The 18,595-nt window shown below is 35.9% G+C and overlaps 1 protein-coding gene across 1 annotated transcript in view; it reads left to right on the top strand.

The window, feature by feature from the left end:
* The window catches only part of LOC144438878 (high mobility group protein HMG-I/HMG-Y-like), a 36,926-nt gene extending 21,399 nt beyond the window's left edge, over positions 1–15,527 (top strand). Inside the window, exons 4-5 of the mRNA XM_078128093.1 lie at positions 12,472–12,495; positions 13,204–15,527. Coding sequence (XP_077984219.1) covers positions 12,472–12,495; positions 13,204–13,263 — 84 coding nt within the window. The 3' untranslated portion in view covers positions 13,264–15,527. The remainder of the gene's footprint in view (positions 1–12,471; positions 12,496–13,203) is intronic.
* Positions 15,528–18,595: the final 3,068 nt, after the last annotated feature.

The following is an 18,595-nucleotide window of genomic DNA, read 5'->3' as shown; positions in this document are numbered from 1 at the left end:
CATTGTTACTTTCTTATTCAGGATCATCTTCTACCAATCAGATAATTGTGTCTCACACATTCAGGATTCACCTTCTACCAATCAGATCAATTGTTATTCACACATCCAGGATTCATCTCTGGTTTGCAAGAATGCTTCTACCAGTCAGCTACAGTATCTCATACATTCAGAATTTATTTGCTACCAATCAGATAAATTGTTTGTCACACATTCAGGATTCATCTTCTACCAATCAGATGCATTGTTTGTCACACATCCAGGATTCATCTTCTACCAATCAGATGCATTGTTTGTCACACATCCAGGATTCATCTTCTACCAATCAGATACATGGTTTCTCACACATCCAGGATTCATCTTCTACCAATCAGATACATGGTTTCTCACACATCCAGGATTCATCTTCTACCAATCAGATACACTGTTTCTCACACAACACACACAAAGTACAGTAGTATACTTTTAATAGTCTGGTATGAACATTTCACACCAGGGTGACAAAATTCTACCAGGTTTACATTAAGGAAACTCCTGTCTGGACAAATTCTTTATCCAAGACAAACACTTCATGGTTCCATTCACACAAGCTTGGATGAAGTCAGTGTCAGTGTACAACAGTTGTACCAGCAAAACAATTGTATCTGGACAGTGTCTGGTTGAAGCAAATTCACATGTGACAGTAAAAGACTCTCTCAGATTTCGCTCTGGCCTCAACCATTTTCATTATCTGAGTGAGCCTACACGTGTACTTATCCAGACCAAAAGTGCATGTTCTCACTTCTAATCTGAAAGATTTCCAAAGTGAGCATCCACATAATGCCTAAACTGTCAGAGCTAACCCAACATTAGCTAGTTCTCACTTCGCCAATATGAAAACCCATATAGTACCTGCATCTCATGTGGTTGTTCTGTTTGTTATTGTTTACATTCTTGTAGTAGTAAATATTTCCAGAACTTATCCAAGTTAGTTTCCGGGTTTGATTGTCCTGATAGCATGCAATCACCTAACAGTTTACAGCAATCAGACTTTCCAACAAAAGGCAAAGTTTTGCTGTTAGTTACACAACCATTTTACAGAATAAACACACTCAAATTAGGTTAAGCTGTACATCTATGACCCTTCACCTGTGCATGACAGAATCAGCTAAGAAATCTCTCTTTTTCTATGACACAGCAAATTTACTTGCACTATGTATATGAAGTTTGTAGGGTTTCTCACCACTTGACTTCTAATGGTATGTACATATTTTGTACAAATGGATATGATTTGTTCATAATTTAACTCCGACTAAATTTCTTATTTTCAAAAAAAAAAGTGAAGTAAGGATAATCACACAAAGTTAGTATGGTATTTTGGTAGTTACTAACTGAAAAAGGCCTTTCTAATACTCTTGCTATCTGTCTTCAGTTTCACCAATGTTTGACACAGAGCTGTTACCAAAGTTTTCTCCAACCAGTGAGCCTCACTGACCAATGTTTGAGTCAGAGCTGTTACCAAAGTTCTCTCCAACCAGTGAGCCTCACTGACCAATGTTTGACACAGAGCTGTTACAAAGTTCTCTCCAACCAGTGAGCCTCACTGACCAATGTTTGACACAGAGCTGCCACCAAAGTTCTCTCCAACCAGTGAGCCTCACTGACCAATGTTTGACACAGAGCTGCCACCAAAGTTCTCTCCAACCAGTGAGCCTCACTGACCAATGTTTGACACAGAGCTGTTACCAAAGTTCTCTCCAACCAGTGAGCCTCACTGACCAATGCTTGACACAGAGCTGTTACCAAAGTTCTCTCCAACCAGTGAGCCTCACTGACCAATGTTTGACACAGAGCTGTTATCAAAGTTCTCTCCAACCAGTGAGCCTCACTGACCAATATTTGACACAGCTGTTACCAAAGTTCTCTCCAACCAGTGAGCCTCACTGACCAATGTTTGACACAGAGCTGTTAACAAAGTTCTCTCCAACCAGTGAGCCTCACTGACCAATGTTTGACACAGAGCTGCCACCAAAGTTCTCTCCAACCAGTGAGCCTCACTGACCAATGTTTGACACAGAGCTGTTACCAAAGTTCTCTCCAACCAGTGAGCCTCACTGACCAATATTTGACACAGAGCTGTTACCAAAGTTCTCTCCAACCAGTGAGCCTCACTGACCAATGTTTGACACAGAGCTGTTACCAAAGTTCTCTCCAACCAGTGAGCCTCACTGACCAATGTTTGACACAGAGCTGTTACCAAAGTTCTCTCCAACCAGTGAGCCTCACTGACCAATGTTTGACACAGAGCTGTTACCAAAGTGCTCCCCAACCTAACTGACCAGTCAACTGTTACCAAAGTGCTCCACACCCTAATTGACCAGTCAGAGCTCTTACCAAAGTGTTCTCCACCAGAACTGACCAATGTTTAACATAAAGCTGTTATCAAAGTACTCCCCACCCTAGCTGACCAGACAGATCTGCCACCTAAGTGCTCTCCACCCTGGCCAATGTTTGACACACAGCTGTTACCAAAGTGCTCCTCACCCTAACTGACCAGACAGATCTGCCACCTAAGTGTTCTCCACCCTGGCCAATGTTTGACACAAAGTGTTCCTCACCCTAACTGACCAGTGTTTTACACAGAACTAGCTCTTACTAAAGTAAATCAAAATGAAAAGGAATTCTTCTGTGAAATTGATTTAAACTGGCAACTAACCTTTACCACACACATATGCCTTTTATATTGGTCTAACAGGTGTTTGACCTTGACTTCTTTGAGGTCATCTAAAAAATCACAGCACTGGAGCAGTATGTGTTCATTATTTTCATATGAGTAAGAACAGTAAAGAGTTAATGCATGTCATCACTATGCTTGGACCAAGTGGATAAGTGACTATACAACTACAAAATCACTTAATTATTTGGAGTCCAGTAAGACAGTTTCTATACACCAATTCGTGTGAACCTTTTTAACCAAATATAGTTATACATACTGAACAAATAGAATGATCTAAGCAATTTGTAATCTCTCTACAACCAAAAGCATTGTTTCCTTGCTTTGGAATCATAATTTGTAGTGGTTCCAAACTCAAAAGCATAAATTATTTAACCAAATATATTTGAGGTAAATCACTCGGCCTTCGAAGAAGTAAATTACTTGATTTGGAATCATAGTTTTTATTAGTTCCTCCGAGTTTGGAACTGATACCAAAAAATGTAATCTTTTTGTTTAACTTTTAAGCAAAGAAATGTTTCCACTGTATTGTATTCCCAGTATACATTATCTATGCAGAGAATATATTGAGGGTTTTTTAACAGCCGTTGTCATAGCCATCACAACAGAAAGTAATATATATATATATTTTATTTATGTTGAAACCACATCATGTGTGGTATTCAATCTTTTTTATCAGTGCTTGTCTACCCATCACATCATATGTGGTATTCAATCTTTTCTAACAACGCTTGTCAACCCATCACAGCAAAGTATAAGATATTTTGATATGTTGATACCACATCAAATGCATCAGATTCTTTTCATATTACAGTGAGAGGAGGACATGATGGATATCTATATAAGAAGTATCTCCTTCCGGTGGCCGCACTTCTTACTGTCGGGATATACTATAATGACAATAATAACTGTTGTATCCATGGCAATAAGAAATGTTGTATCCGACACCAATAAGGCATCATCACAAAGCATACTTTTGGACGAGTAATTTATACTATTTCCTCTTTTTAGCTGAAGTTGATAGAGAAAATAAAGAACCTAACCAATACTGTAGAATAAAAGTTGAGATGATGATATGTACATTTTATTCCACAATGGTTTTCTTCACTTATGAGTGACTTACAAGGGATCATTTGTCATTGCATAGTGACAAATCCCTTAGGTCACTCATATTTTAGCTGAATGAAGAAAACTGTTTTGGAATAACAGAATTAGACCTGCACATACATAATTAGACATGTCACAGAAAAGTTTTTATTTGTATAAATAATCACATAGATCACAACTCTAAATATCACAAGTTCAATAACGTGGTGTTCTCTAGTACAGCAACCATGCATTTGACCTATATAGATCACCATTCTGAATGTCATTCAAGCAGAAAGAAAAAAAAAAAGATGTTGGAAAATGGTCTGGTGTTGATCACAGTTTGATAAAGCCAGAACAATGTGTTTGTCAGTAATGGGTATGGTGGTATTAACAGTGAAATTCACTTACTACTGACAGATTGGCAAACAGTGATTCTTTTGTCAATGTCACTTTCTCCTTTTCACTTGTACACAGTAAAGAAATCATATTACATTGGACACAAACTCTATACCCCTCAACTCTGTCTACTGTATTTCACCACTGTCTTTGGATAGTTTACCTTTCTACTGCTGTTCCCAGGAGTTTCAGATTTGTTTCCACATTTGCACTTTCTCTCTTGTTTATCCAGTCTTTGTTTGTTTCCTTTGGAGCGGACATTATATGTATGTATGTATGTTTTCACGGTAGATGTGCATGATTCTTTACTAGACTGTTGTTCAAATGCAGTTTCCAAACTTAACTGCCTTTACATTTTTTTTTTAGAGAAACTGAACCACATGTCTGTCTGTCTGTCTGTCTGTCTGTCTGTCTGTCTGTCTGTCTGTCAATTGCTGATCTTTGTTGGGAATGTTACTTGACTTTTTTTGTTGAAAAATTGTTTGGAACAAAATTACCACACAAGAGTTAATGAGAATAAGGTAAAAGTATGATTTTTGGTCGACAGAAAATTTATGTAAAATACTAACAACAAGTCATAGCAACCATATATGGCAATGATAATAATCCTTAGCAACCATGATTATAACCATTGCAACAGCAAACTGAGTTACATATGCTCATGATAATGACCTTATTAATTTCAGTTGAGCCCTTTCCCTTCAGCTTTATTGGGGGGGGGGGGGGGGGGTGATTTATTGGTGATAAATCTGTATTTAATAAGAGATTTATTATGTTCTGTGTTCTATTATAGTCAGTAAGTAATGCTTCAAGATCTTTCTTCTTTCATTTGGAACAAAATACTCAACAGAAATTTGTGGGTGCTCTCTTGGTGAATTTATCATCTCAATAAATTTGGCATCAATGTACCAGAGCGTTAATAGCTGTAAGGTCCACACCCAGTAATTGTCAATGTTCTACATTCTTAGTACAGCTGGCTTTCTACAGCTGATGCGTTATGGGTCATCATGTCATTGTCAAGGTCAAAGTGACCTAGTAATAGAAACCGCATACACAACACCTATAAATACTGAATTCTTCACATCTTTTCAACACTGGAGACTTTTGTAGCACTGGACGTGTTTACTATAAAAAGATTTTCAAAAGTTCTCCATATCAACTTAGTACACAGATAAATATTTTAATCCTCTTGGGTGCCATGTTGTTTTTTATAGTCAGTTAGGAGGAAAAATATACCGCCGCTGAGGGACTACCATAGGTTCACTCTTTTCAAATGAAATTCTTGGAGCTTTTTTCGGCACATTCAAATAAATGTACTTGATAAACCTACTATATAGTTGTGGTGGATGTTTGTCATTCCCATGTCTAGTTTTACTCCTACTGGAGTCTGCAATGGGCCATGAGAATAACGTACTTGGCTATCTATTCCTTCATTCTGTTTGATCGGTCAACCAGAAATAATTTTTATCTGATATTTTAGGTGGAGGTCGTTCACTAAATACCATGAGAAAAGTGCTGTTCCCAAAATATTTGTGGCCCAGTGTGAGATAATTAGTCTATCCTGACAAAAATCAAGGAAACTCCCCCTCACCCTGGCACTCTTGAAGCTATTTATAAACAGTTAGTTGAACTTTAGCTATACCGGGGTCATAGGTGTCTGTCAATGGTCACATGAGACAGTATTTATCATGAAAGCTGGCTTTTCTTAATTAATGTTTAAAGTATTTGATTTACTTATCGCAAACTATGTCTGTTATGGTTTATCATCTGAAAGTTTGTGATTTCACTCAGTTGCTAAAGATTCAAAAATTGCGCCTAAACACTTTTGAGTTATACGTTGAAATGACAGAAAGTGTCGTCTGCTACTTTTACCGCAATTGTTGACTCACATGTAAACACATAAAGAGTATAGTCATGATTTTAGTTTTAGTTTTGATGAGCATATTTATGGAAAGGCGTGTCATAAATTTGATGACTGTAAATCAAAAGGTTTTGTGTCTTGAGAAGCAATTGTTTGAAGCTTCAAGTCAGGAATTCCGACACTGTTTTGGGTCAGTTGGTTCTAATTGCCCATTCACGATTTATGATGACTAGTAGCCGCAGTAGAATCTAAGTTATCTACACAAATCTTATCAACGTATCATTTATATCATACAATATAGTTCATTCTTAGTTTCAATACGAAAAAAAGTCTGAACTTTTTCACCGCAGAATTATTCCAACAAATTTTTTAACTGGTTTGATCATTTTTGTAAGGAAAAGGGCTTTTAATGAGAGCTTCGACGAGTTGTCTTTTAAGTTCAGACAGGCCATACCATTGTGGTGCAGGGGGGGTGGCTATATCTGTACTGCAGCTTATTTTGGTAATATTGGCCTGAATATAGGTCAAGCTACCAGTAATATTTGTCAAAAAAAGAGAAATATCCATCAAAAACTGTCTCTTTTTGATAAGTTTAAGAGGGACATCGGTTGTAAGAACTTAGATAACCAGGCAGCGTCTGCAGTCATGCCTTGGCTAGATAATTAGACTGTTACAAGATGAAGGCATGTGTGTAAAGTTGTGATCGATGAATTGGACACATCATCATGTGATGACACCATTCCATTCCATTGCATTGCATACAATTCTTTGACAAGTCTGAGAATCCGGCTGAAATAGTAATCAATGAAAGGGAACTAGTAATACAGACCACTCAATCTCTCACAGTTCATGATTCAGCAGAAAACCATTTCCACATCTGCATTCTTCTCACATTCTTACCCTTGTGTGTTTTCACAAGTCGCATGAATAAAAAAAAAATTTAAAAAGTAGAATATCTGGTTCTATTACACTTTGTTAGGTTTGGCGTATCCATAAAATTTCCGGCAAATACCAGGATAGAACCTTAACCTTTATCTTTTACTGACTTGGAATAGTTTTACGATTTACTGTATTATTGTTCTACTTATAAAGAGAACTTCTCTATACGCATCTTTTAGTTATTCAGTAGGTGTACCAGTAAGGCTCCCTTCTTCTGATGTTCTAAAATTAAAGCTATCACACAGTCGGCCAACATGAAATGGTGGCGCTGTGTTGTTTCTCTGTACTTCTACGTTTTTTAAAGCTTGAAGAGGCCATGTTGTTAAAACTGTGAAGCAAGTGCTGGCACTACACGTACATGTTCTAACAGAAATGCGCAGGCGCAGGCTATTTCAATGTTCTGATACTGTGTTTGTTGTTTATTTTTTTTAGTCGTCTGTCAGATAGGATATGAGTGTCTCTACTTTGTACAAGGGAAGGAATGGTTATATTGCAAAAAAAATGTTTTATAGGAATAAGTCAAGTTGAATGATGAATTGTGTTAAGCGTATAAAAATCATGGAGTCGCACCGATGAAGTAGACAGCAGTAGACCTGACAGACACAACAAAAGGGTTCGCTGGCTGGCTGGCTGCTTGGCTGGCTGGCAGGCAGCAACACTATGATGATGGTCACGTGTAGTTTGTTGTAGTGGATGGTATGCAAGCAGACTAAGAACATTCATGATGGGATCACTAGGGGTCAGTAGTCTGACTAGAGGCTACAAGAATAGAAGTGTTACATAGTGATGAAATGTTAAATTGTTGTTCTCTAAAGCTAATTAAATTTCATTAGTCCCTCTTTCTCTGTGACCCTGCCACAAATCATGAGGGCACGTGCAAGCTTAGTTGCAGTCTCACCAACACTTCATATAACCCCCTCTCTTCAAGACGCTACAGTCTCCTCCCAGCTCATTTGCTTACTTTTCAGACAATACAAAATGCATACAGTTGTATGTATGTATACATTCTCAGCTCTTTACCGCACATCCTCAAGTTACATCGAATTGTAATATTTCTGTCACCTTGGATGAACTTTAAATTTGCTGTGTCAGTGAACAGGTTTATATGTAGAGGAGAAAATGATAAAGTGTCCGGTGGGAAACGTGTCACCTCCAAGTATCAAATTTAACAAGTTAACACACTAAACCGGTTCCTTAAATTCCCATACATTCCCAAGTCATGTGTCCTTGACATCAGAGTATGGCCTGAAGAGCGCCCTCTGACATGGACAGCTACTGGGTTGAGTGAGACTGTTGACCTGCACCTCAGACATCAGCTTAGCAGATTGAATGTATGAATGTCCAAAGTGACTGAATAGAAGCGGAAGCAGTACCTGTCTCAATGAATGTACTCTCATGCTTCACTTGCTGGTGGCTTTGTGTCCTTACCAATTTTTTATTTACCCATTGTCAACAGTGTCTGCAATAAGCAAGAATCCATCTATATACCACCCAAATAGAGCTAGTTTATACAGTCTTTCACAGTGTAAGCTTCTAACCTCCCTTTGGTCATATTTATATTGGATATCTCATTTCGCTAAAACTCCCAAGTTTCCATAGTGATCAAACGATCACTGTCATTTCTACATATAAATGCATAAAAAGACAACCGTGTTATAGTTCTACAGCACAAGAAATGTATGGAAATTCTTAGTCACAACAACTTTGTTTTTAGATTTCTAATATTAGCATGTTAAGTTACTACATAGAAAAGAGCCGGTGTCTGTTCCTATGGTAACACAAACTTGCACCCTGGATATACCACGGAAAGCAACTTCATGTAAGAGCCACTCGAATGTGTTGTCAGAAATTCAAAGATTTCAAAACCAAGCTAAATTTACTTGAGTTTCAAACAAGTTTTCCCCAAGATGTTGTTTGTTTATATTAAGTTAATTAATTAAAAATTGAAACTAGATAGTGTCAATAAAATTACATGTAATTTAGCATAACAGGTTTCTGAACATTGTGAAACTGACATCCACCCTGTACAACAACCACAAAGAAATGACAAATGCAGAGTATTTCTAAAGATCTCAAACATTCAAGAAAATATTTGACATACACGCGTTTGTTATGGTTGCATTTTTCTCAAAATAACGTTTATAAATATTTGTTATTGACAAAAATATGAAGTACCAGTGGCAGCCATTTTATCATAGCTGCAACTTTGATTCTTAAAAAATTACAAATAATAAACTTATAAGTCGGATATGATGACTGAATCCTTTTGATTACTGTTGACACATTGATAATAGGGATGGTCTTTTGTTTTTAGATTGCGAGATACTGAAATTTGATTGGCCAAAGCACTTTTGTAGCAAATCAAATTTGTGTGTAGAGGTAGACTCATGTAAATAATCACACTTTCAAATTCAGATGGCTTTAATAAATTCATAATATAATTGCATCCATACATACATATCAGCTAATAAATTAGACTGTCTTATACTGCCATCTTTCACCAAGCTGTTAGCAATTAGTGGAAACCCACCAGAAGGAAAAATCAATGTATGTAGGTGAAATGAGTGTCCTACTTACAACAGGAGTCAAATTCAGGGCAGTGGAAGACATGTGAAAAACGTGGAAATATTTACACCCAATCCTACAAATCATGTATTTGAGAGGACAGTACATATGTTCCAAGGGTGGAACTACTTACATGAAATTATTAAGAGTATACGCTCAGGACCTGTGCCACATGACATAGAGGACAGTCTATATAGCTACATACCAACAAGGGTTATATTACTTGCCAGGAAAATAAATCATGTGTGTCTTCACACTGGCCAAGGAAGGCTACTCTGAGGACGGTTGAATCATGCGCAAAACATGTGAACTAGTCAACCATGTTTTGGGTTGTAGAACGTTTGTCTACAACAGTATGTGAAATTTATTAAAATTTATTCATATCAATATTTGAAAGGGATTGAACCAACCTTCTGACAGGGCACACATTTCGCACTCAGCAAAACATTATCGTAAATGTAAAATAGAATTTGATATACATTGGTTGACGGGCGTATTTACATATACTGATTGCACGATTTTAATGTCTAATTGTGTATTCGACCAATCACAGTCTATGTCAGAATGCCATTCGAGACCAGCTGGAAATAGGAGTCAGAGTATATGAGAGGACCAGAGAAAATTCAAAGAATCAGTTAGGATAGTGTAGTAGCAATGATAGTCCTAAATTCATGTCTACAGGTTGGCTACATTTATTGTGTTAACCTTTTAAAATGATTGGTCGAAACTGCCAATGAACCACTTCAGTGTAATACTATCATCAGTTTCTAACAATTTTAACACCCTTCAATGGCTGAGTCTACTACATGTAGGAGGACAGCTATCAATTCTATCGTAATACACCAAAACATATGGGTACAGTACTTCAGAGCACTTTGTCTGAAAAGAGCACGAGCACAGATTGCAGACAAAAATGTTATCGTCATTGTTCGGTGGTTCTCTTTCTTTCAATATCAAACGTTGAGTGTATTTGCTACTCATAAGTTCGAGATCTGGTACGGGAACGCCTATGGTGTTGTGTCACATGTATGTAACGAGCGCTCACGAAAGAACAAAGGACAGTAAATGTAACAGCCAAAAAGAAATCACAATGTGTACACTACATCAGATTGATTAGAACCCACCATTACTTTTTTATCTTAATTTGCACATTAAGACATAGTTGTGTGGTTGTTGGTATGGGCATGGTTACTATGCACATTTTTGTTTATCTTGGAATATTCATTAACAGAATACCCATTAGTGTTAGAATCTCTGCAGTAGTGTCATTTGGCTGTTGCTATGGACATGATCTTTGTTGCTAGGCATTGTGTCATGTGTCCTTGAACTATGCTTTAATTCATCTGGTCTGATCATTCTTAGAACAATCTCGATCTCGCAATTAGATACTGTAACATATCCCAACCTAATATCATTATCATAATTGGTCAGTTTGTAACTTCACACACACACACACTTTACCATGTCTACAGCGCTACTGAAATTTTTCAGTTTGATTTTCTCAACTTTGTAGTTTTGTAAAAAAAAAAAAAAAAGCTCATGTCAGTGAAAATTTGTTTCCACGTGAATAAGATTTACCGGTAAAAGCAAGAAAACAGCAAAATCAACTATTAAAAAAGAGGTCTGATTATGGCATACGATATCAAGTTTTGTCCAACCTGAAGGCAGAAATCGTGATTAGTAGCATTGCTACATTGAGTCGTGATGTGGCAAACATGTCTCGGGGCTCTTCTCCACCACTTGTACCTCTGTATACGTATTCATCTCAGAATTAAAAATGCATCAGGCTTCAAGTTTCCACTCGTGGTCATACATTGTCATTACAGTAAAAGGGAAGAGGAAATTTAATGCATCTGATTACAACTACCGGTATAATATTTTGTCACAATGTTATGCCAGTTTTGCATTGATGTAGGGAACTTGTAGGGTATGAGCAAGGTTCCAATTACAATATACATAGAATTTTAGGCCGCCTGAAAGGAGATGGATAAATGTTTTAAAAAATTAAAGCAACAAGGTAGTCTGGGTTTTTGCCATCCACATGCCCATATCTATATACCTTTAGCCTTGTACCATTCAAAATACATTTTATATATACTAATATTTTTTTTTCTTCAAATTAATACTTACTCAGAAGTCACTGACCCACACATTTTGTATCTTGTCTTGTCGAAGCAATTTTTTCCTCCAGAAAATCCCGTCCTACCTACCCTAGTTTCCGACATGTTGAAAATTGACTATTTCTTTATTTTTGCCTTTTATTATTTGAAGTTTTATTGGTTGATGTAGTAGTAGTATGACCCAACTTTGACATTGTGCTTCTTTGTTAGCAGTAAAATATGTATTATCATGACCTACTTTGACACTATGAATTCAAATTTGTTTGTTTGTTTGTTAGCATTATTAAAAGCACAAAATATCATGACCTACTTTGACAATTCTAACTTGTTTGCTTGTTTGTTACTTAGTAAAGTACATAATATGACCTACTTTGACACTGAATTCAAATTTTTGTTTGTTAATTAACATTATTAAAATACATCATATCATGACCCACTTTGACACTATGAATTCAAATTTGTTTGTTTGTTTGTTAATTAGCATTATTAAAAGTACATCATATCATGACCCACTTTGACACTATGAATTCAAATTTGTTTGTTTGTTTGTTTGTTATCGTTATTAAAAATACATGTCATGACCCACTTTGACACTATGAATTCAAATTTGTTTGTTTGTTAGTTAGTTAGCGTTATTAAAAATACATAATGTCATGACCCACTTTGATACTATGAATTCAAGTCTGTCTGTTAGCAGTAAATTATAATTATCATCACCCAACTTTGACATTTTGAATTCAAGTTTATACATTTATTCTAAAAACTTCCCCACTGTGTCTATTGAATTACAGACTGTAACAGAAGCTGAAGAAAAGGTAAGAAAGATATGTAAAGGACTCTTTGACATTTGGGTATTATAGTTCTAAAGGTTACAGGGTATTGATGAGAGACAGGTGTGCTGATAGATACAATATAATGAGATATTGACACGACATTGAGAATTGATACAATGTGATAGTAATCGACATTTATGATACAAAATATCGGTCCAACTCTTTATAAAAGATCATGTATCCGTATAGTATATGAATTTAAAGAAGACACAGAAATATCTCAATTGGGAGTATGTGTCAACTCTCGCGTCATAACAAAGCTTTCTACATTTACTGTAAATCACCAAAAAAATCACTCTTTCACATTATGATTTTACATAAATAGATATTTTTTTAAAACACCAACATTCTTATAAAATATATAATGTTAATATTGCAGACAATGCTGACACAGTAAGTTAACATTTTAAAAGAATAAGAATCTTTTGTGATTGTGTGTCATGACAACTTACATCTACATATGTCACTGGTGGCTTTGTGGTGCTCAAAATACAAGTCAAGAAATTCCAATTCAAAGTGTAATATGAATTTTATTGATAATAATAATTTGATTTCTTTTAAAAGCGCACTATAGTGTTGTTTTCAAGGCTAAAACATGGCAGTCAAGTGAGTCTTCGTAGAATACAACCTACCGATATACCCTCTAAAAGCAACAATACATTTGACACCTTTCTCCTTTCTCTAAAACAGGGAGGAAAATCTACCTCAGGAACTGATAGTAAACAGGAAGGGGCAGAAGCATCAGAATAGATGGAAAAGAAAGAGTACATCATCATCATCATCATCATCATCATCACTGTCGTATATCTTTGGACCTTCTTCAAAGTGACTTAATAACATCAATGTTGTTTATAACAGACACAGAGTTTGCATCTGATTCAACACCTTTGTACACTGCCTTGTCAGTCAGTCAGTCATAGACAAAAGTAGACAACTTTGTCAAGAGGCGCACACTACTGCCAGCAAACCTTGTTTTAAGGAATTGATGATGGGGAAACCATAGCAAAGGAAAAATGCTTGTGAAACTACATTTTACTTATAACACTTATCACAGGTAGAGGTAGAACTTTTATAAATGACAAATCATCAGACAAGAAATTATATATTAAATAATTGTCTAATATTACGAGTTAATTGGGCTGCCTTCTTCAATCTTGATCATTTACATAAATTAGTGACATCGAAATGATTTATCTGTTGAAGTAAATAAATACACAACAAAAGTAGATAAGGCAGGAACAGACCTGGATTTTACATTCTCTTGTCTTTTTTTTTATTAAAATGCTGTTGAAAACGTGTGATTTATATGTTTGTGAAGGATTTCTTTTTTTACATATTAAAGATTGTGAAGAGAGTGGAAGGATAATGTATGTTTGCATTCTGAGTCAATTCTTAAACTCAGGTTGACAAAAAGTTTACTTTCAGTTAGAAAGAGTATGATGATATTACAACACTGCCTAACTAACTTTTACTTGAGATAAAATAGAGAAGTAGTGAAAATTTCAAGTTGTAAGATGTCTCTGAAAATTTGAATTCTGCTTTCTTGGATTTGAAATGTATCTTTCAATTCTTCGAAACATTTACCATGTTAGGAATGTAAAGTGCCTTAATATTTGGGGTAGAACATTTCTTTACATGAAATGGTTCATGTGTATTGCTTGCCACAGGATATACTCTCTTCACTCCATCTATTAACTGAAAGCTTTATCGTTGTGGGCATGTGATCATAAACTAAACACTGATTGTTTAGAGAAGTGTACACAACATATTTGAGTTTATTCCACATGTAGATTTACCATATTCTTAATGGTCAAGTTGTATTTTCGAATCCCAGATATTTTTATCAGATAGAATCATTTTACTGTCATTGCTTACTATAGTATACCTAGAGATGCATACCTACTTGAAAAGAATGTAATTTTGAATGATGCAAAATATGAAAATACAGGGGTTGAAATAATTTTTTTTTTTAAACAGTGTGCATATTGACTTTGAAATTTACTTGCCCATGGCAAAACTAGCATGTAGCATAACCCAGGTATTTGAAACAAGGCCTTGATTTCGTTTCGTGATGGCAATGGAACAGGTAGGTGACCAGGTGGTATGCCATGTGGTCTCAGCATTGGTCCACAACACTTTTATAGCCCTGTCAATCCCAATATTTAAAACATACTGAAGTATTAACACAACAGTAATTATTTCAGTGGCATCAATGAAAATCAGGAAACAAAAGTGTCAACTGTAACTTTAAGAAATATGCCAAAAAATTATGTTACCAATTCATACCATATTTTCAGTGGAATCAATGAAAATCGGGGAGTCAACTTTGAAAATTTTCTAATTATTTTGTACAAAAACAAAATTGTGTGAAGAATGCCTATATAGCTTTCATAGTGCGACTCATATCGTGTCATGTATGTGGATGTACAATTATACTATAACCAGCTCTTTGTACGTCTTTTAATATTAGATGAATATTTCTTTCTTTCGTAGCCCTGAAAGTATAAATGTATACTGAATCAGCTATTTGCATCAGGAAAACAATACCAAAATACTTCAATTTTTAGAGAGAGAGTGAAAAAAAATTGAGGAAGAATTTCATTTCTTAACATTTCTTGATTTTGTTTTGTAGCCTTTAATATACATATTGTACTGAGTATTATATCTTTCAGGAAAAACAACTACCGAACTACTTCAACTTTTTAGAGAGAAATATTTTTTAGGAAGTATTACATTTTTTCCCCTTAGATTTCTAGTTGTCAAACTGCCACGAGTACGATTAATAGTGTGCCATTTTTGTACAAGTCTACCTCCGTGTGAATAATGTTGTTCTGTCTGCTTTATACAGAGATAACTTTTTTCTCACCATTTATATCAATCAGCTTATTGTGATTAGCTCATTATTACTTCTAGAGTTTAACATTTTCAACAATATTTGTGTATTGTTTGCGTATTGAATAGGTCTATATTTAAACAAACTTTGGGATTACTGCATATTATTACATTTAGAGAAATGAAAGGATGGTTTTGCTTGAAACCATGTTTTGTCTTTTGTTTCAATAAACTGGCATATTCATTAAAATTTGTTATTGTGAGAACTGTATTATCTCATGGTGGTCATGGTAAAAGAGAAGCAGATAAATTGTTCCTGCATGTGAGGGGGGGGGGGGGGGGGGGGGGCGTTCATACGTCAATCATATTACTATGTATTGTACTGGCCTGGTTTGGTTTGGATTACAGTGGTGTGCATATGTGTATGTGTTGGATTATGACACCAGAGTACATGTGACATGTCTTAGAACACTCACATTGGTTCATACACAGTACAGCAGAGTACATGTCACATGTTTACACACACTGGTACATACACAGTACAACAGAGTACACGTGACATGCACTCCTACTGGTTCATACAGTACAACAGAGGACACGTGCCATGTCTAAAACACTCACAGTGGTTCATACAGGGTACATCAGAGTACGTGCGACATGTCTTAAAACACTCACATTGGTTCATGCACAGTACAACAGCGTACATGTGACAAGTCTTAGAACACTCACACTGGTTCATACACAGTACAACAGCGTCACAACATTTCTCAAAACCTATATTCTCAAATATATATTAGTCAATCAGATGGGAGCAAATCTAAGGTAAATAATTTTATCCTCAGAATGAACCTCTATATTCAACCAAGCTGACATTACCATTAAATTATAATTACAAAAAAAATGTCCATTACTAGATTATGAAAATTTATTGTACTGTTGCTTCAGGAGTAACTTTTCACACGGTGACAGTATATATAACTCTAACGTGGCCATACTAAATAGCTATAAATGTTGTATATGCACAAAGTTACTTTTCACTATACATTCATGAATTTTGAGGGATATATCATGCACATGTCACTAAACATACAAACAGATATAAACAGTGGTACTAGCATATTTGTTATGAGATTAGAGATTAATGGCTAGACATTGTTTTGCTGTTACACCAGGTATACGGATAGAAGACAAAAGCAATGAACTGGTGAATTGAATTTGAAAACAACTCAAAACTATAGAAACACAGAAAAACAAGCTAAGTAGACTGAAGCCTTGTAAATGACAATGTTCACAAAGTGGGTCATTTATTTTCTATATGTTGGCTACGAGGGCGCTGTACTGAGACTGTAACTGGGTCGACTTTATTCAGCACCCACTTCTACTTAGTACCTCTATGTTAATTCTTGTCAAAAAGTCTATTCAGTGACTGGAGGAGGTATACACCAGTAGATTACTACACCAGGGACTACTTAATAACGTCTCCCAATAAATGACATAAAACATGCACAGCTACTATAAAACCATATTTCAACACTTTGCTTGACATAGAAGTGCGTTGTTTTCCTGATTTTAGGACAGTTTGTAGAAATAAACTTTCCAATTTTGTTTACCACTTCCTGCTGCCATGTTTGACTGTCTAATGACTAAATTGGTCATATGCTATGTATGTGGGTATCGTTGAAAGGATGTGCATGCATCCCCAAGTATCAAAAATTCAGAGTACACCATGCTAAACATATAGTTATTGAATCAACTCCTGCCACTGTAAATAAGTTGTTTTTTTTACTTTCCCATATATGTTCAATGAAAGAGAAATACCCATTTTGTAATAACTAATATCTAGTTTTACAACAAGTGTTCTATGTTCAAAGACATAGGACCCCCCCCCCCCACACACACACACACACTACAAGTATTATGTTGATTTAAATGCTGTCTGAAATATGGTCCTATATGTTAACTAGCAAGTTCATAATATCATTCATAACAATGTCTACTCATAACATAAAGTGTTGTTAATTGACCAAAATACTCTACATCCTACAGGAAATGGAAAATCAACTATACATAGTACAATACACAAAGGTCAGATTTAAACAGAAAGTTCATCTCTAAAAGTATAGAGGTAGACACATTTGAATTATTTCTATACTTAGTCTCGTGCAATGTATGTGGCAAATCTTCAAAAGTATGGAATAGATTGCTAAATGATCCTGAATATGGATGCCATGGTCATGGATTTATTGGTTATTTGATGAAAAAATATCCCAGTTGCAGCTAGTGCAGGTTTAAACACCTCCCCCCCCCCCCAGTTCCCCGTTGTTTCTATCATTATTACTAATATTAGTTCCATGCATGACACAAAGTTCAACATGGTGATTGTGAATTTGTGTATGAGAAATCTTACAAGTAATATATACAGTCCCTGTTAATAGTGTATGCAATATCATATCTTATCACACGGCTACACTCCGTCCACCAATCAGGGTCCAGGATTGCCGTAGATTATAAGCCATAACCCACTCTTCACTAGTGCATTATGACCATAATCCACGGCACGAGTCTTGCCTCTGATTGGTTGACAGGATATAGCCACCTGATATATGGTATGCAACAATACATTCATCAACATCAACATCAACATCAATAAATACACTTCTAGTCATGACAAACAATCAGTTTTATTCAAGAGGATGCGTGACTGCAATTTGAAAACGCATTCATTGCTAGAAAGCATTAGAAGTCAAACGTAATTGTCATTTTTTTCCTGGATCGTTCCAAACACACTAAGTCAACTCCGTCAGGAACAACGATGTGTAACACGTTACTCTGAGTACTAGACGTACGTTCTGCTGTCTTTGGACAATATTTAGTGCAAGTCTTTGGTAAACGACCTTCGTACTGCAAAAACTTTCGTCCCTTGTCATCGAATCCGACATGAAACTGACTAGCATCCAGATTTACATGCTCATCCATGGCTCTGAATCCAAACATTTTACAGTTATAAAAGTAGACGATATATGACAGCCCTCGCGCTGTCTTTGTATCGAAAACGCCACTTTCCCATAGAACCTTCTCGTCATCTTCCGTCACAGGATCGGCTTTTCTCACAACAACCCCTACACCTTCAGACATTAACTCTTTCTTGCGCTTTTCCAATGCATCCCGAAATGTTTTGAATGTCCCATCGGTCTTTTTAAACAAATGGCATCCCTACGATCACAGACGTCGACTAAGTGACGTTGCAATC

Source organism: Glandiceps talaboti, chromosome 1 (genome assembly GCF_964340395.1).
Source record: "Glandiceps talaboti chromosome 1, keGlaTala1.1, whole genome shotgun sequence".
NCBI lineage: Eukaryota > Metazoa > Hemichordata > Enteropneusta > Spengelidae > Glandiceps > Glandiceps talaboti.
Note: the sequence above shows the minus strand (reverse complement) of the source record. Positions and strands in the feature narration are given on the sequence as shown.